General features: G+C 35.8%; 1 protein-coding gene across 1 annotated transcript; it reads right to left on the reverse strand.

Moving 5' to 3' along the window:
- Positions 1 to 724: 724 nt before the first annotated feature.
- On the reverse strand, positions 725 to 2,185 carry LOC108382724 (uncharacterized). Its single transcript, XM_017639094.1, has 2 exons — positions 891 to 2,185; positions 725 to 835 (listed from the first exon to the last, which is right to left on the reverse strand). The coding sequence occupies exon 1, from the start codon at positions 1,731 to 1,733 to the stop codon at positions 945 to 947; it is 789 nt and encodes a 262-aa protein (XP_017494583.1). The 5' UTR covers positions 1,734 to 2,185; the 3' UTR covers positions 725 to 835; positions 891 to 944.
- Positions 2,186 to 2,473: the final 288 nt, after the last annotated feature.

Consider the following 2,473-nt stretch of genomic DNA (forward strand, 5'->3'; position numbering starts at 1 on the left):
TTCGCTGAGTCTAGGTACGTATGTTACACTGTAGTAGCGTTTTGTCTCATTATTAGTTGTTGTGATCGTAGGGTTATTGCGTTTGTCATTAATTTGTGTTGTTATTTGTTTAACTAGGCTATGAATTATGTGCTCCGGGTAGTTGTTACTTCTAAGAATGTTGAATATTTTCTTTATATTTGTGTCATGAAATTGTTGATGGCTTATTTTTAGTATCTTATTAATTAAGTTCTTAGCAGTATTAATTTTGTACTTAGAGGGTTGTGACGACAAATAATTTATTAAACGTCCCGAGGATGTAGGTTTCGAATACCAGTCAAGTATTAAAGAGTCATTTCTTCTATGGATCATAACGTCTAAAAATGGGATCCGGAAATTTGCCTCTGTTTCTATTGTGAACTGCAATTTTCGATGATATTTGTTGAGTGTTTTCAATATAATGTCCACATCCTTTCGTTTAACTATGGCAAAAATGTCATCCACATATTTTACTATAAATTGTATATCAATTTTATAGATTTCTTTAAGTTCTATCATAGTTGCGTTCAGTACATCGGTCATTATAATGTCAGCAATAGTGGGTGAGAGAGGGTTTCCCATTGGCATTCCAAAGGTTTGAATGTAGAACTTTTCGTTGCACGCGAAATAATTATTATCCTTCTGGCAGAAATTAATNTTTTTGGGGATATTCGTCGACTGTTTTATTGTGCTCCATTTTGACATTATGATATTAATGGCTAAGGGTATCGGAATGTTGGTAAACAACGATACCACATCAAAAGACACCAGCAATTCTTCCTCACTTACTTTTACTTTATCCAGTTTATCTTTTAATCTGAACGCATTTTTTATATTGTATTCCTCAGAGATGAGATTACTGAGAATCTTACCTACATATTTGGACAAACCATAACACGGAACATTGATGGACGAACAAATTGGCCTTAACGGCAAGTCAGGTTTGTGGATCTTTGGTGATCCGTAGAGTCGTGGTGCAATGCTGCTGTGCATACGAGTTGTTGTTTACCTCTGTAGTCAATAATTTTGCTTTTGTACAATTCGTCAACCAGGGTGTTGTTCTTCCTCTGTAGCGCATTTGTTGGATCGTTTCTTACTATTTTATACGTGATTTTGTCATCAAGTAGTAGTTTGTTCATCTTTTCTGTGTAGTCCTCTTTGTACATTACCACTGTTTTGTTTCCCTTATCTGCGTCTGTTAAGATAATATCGTCTTTGTGCGACTTTAAGAAAGTTTTGGTCTTACTGAATGTTTCTAATATAAATTTTTCTGCTGAGTTGTGCCTTATATTCCGTTTTAATTGTATTATATTATTGCTGAGTTTGCATCTTGCAATTTCATTGACTCTGTCATCCTTTTCTTGTGGTATGATTTGTTCAATTTCTGCAATCATTCGGATCGGTTGGAAACTAGTCTTCGTTGTGGGTAGTGTGAATTTCCTGCCTAATGACAGCAGCCAGCTTGTTTCTACTGGGAAATCTAAGTCCGTTTTGTTTACAAACCAATTGTTGTTTAAATCTATTCCCAGCTTCTGCATTTGTTGGTATTTTAGTCTCTCGAGCTTAGATGTTTGTATTGTTTCGCGTTCTTTTTTAATTCTCTGGTTGAGGCAGTCTTGCTTGCAGATAAAGGAATCCAGTTCTATTTTGCTTATGCTGTGTTTAAGTTGTTGTTGCGCGTGATGTAGATGGGTCTTAGAAGTCTTAATATTCATGTTTGTTTGTGCAATTTCTATATTGAGTATTTTCTTTAAAAAAGTTGTTTTGTTTTTACGGTTTGTGCTTTTAGTTTGTGGGATGTGGTGTTTATATTAACCTTCTTGATTGCATTTGTCAAGTGATTTGGCAGTAGGTTATATTTCCTGCATTCTAATAAGAACATAAGTTGCGCCATCTGTTTGGTTAACTTCTGTTTTAGTTTACTGTAGCGTTTCAGTGTCATGCATGTGTGTTCGCCGTGTTTGTACTTCATATGTTTGTAGAAGTCCTTCATGTTTGTTGTTGTGATTCTTCGTTGATGTTTAATAAAAAGAAAAAATATATACTTCGGCAGGCCTTCCGAGATTATACAATTTGATTATTAGTTGATGATCAAATTTTGGTATATTATTTTAGGTATTTCATAGGCGTATCACTTTTATGTGCAAGAAAACACTGTTCTTCACGTTTTTACCCGTTATGAGACACTACTACAGTGTAACATACGTACCTAGACTCAGCGAAAAATTTGATGGAGGCCCCCACTGCGATGGAAAGATCAGGTGGAGAAGGACTTGGCTTCACTTGGCGTTTCCAATTGGCGTCAGTTGGCACAGAGGAGAAACGACTGGCGTGCTCGGCCAAAATCGCTTAGGCGGTTACAGCGCCAAAAAAGAAGAAGAAGAAATACTGAAGACAACGTGTGACTTGATCGGTATGCTAGTATTGTATTTTGGTTGTTAGTGTATTTCTTGCG

Source organism: Rhagoletis zephyria, unplaced genomic scaffold, assembly GCF_001687245.7.
Source record: "Rhagoletis zephyria isolate East Lansing unplaced genomic scaffold, Rhagoletis_zephyria_1.1 Rzeph_scaffold_28335, whole genome shotgun sequence".
Taxonomy (NCBI): Eukaryota; Metazoa; Arthropoda; class Insecta; order Diptera; family Tephritidae; genus Rhagoletis; species Rhagoletis zephyria.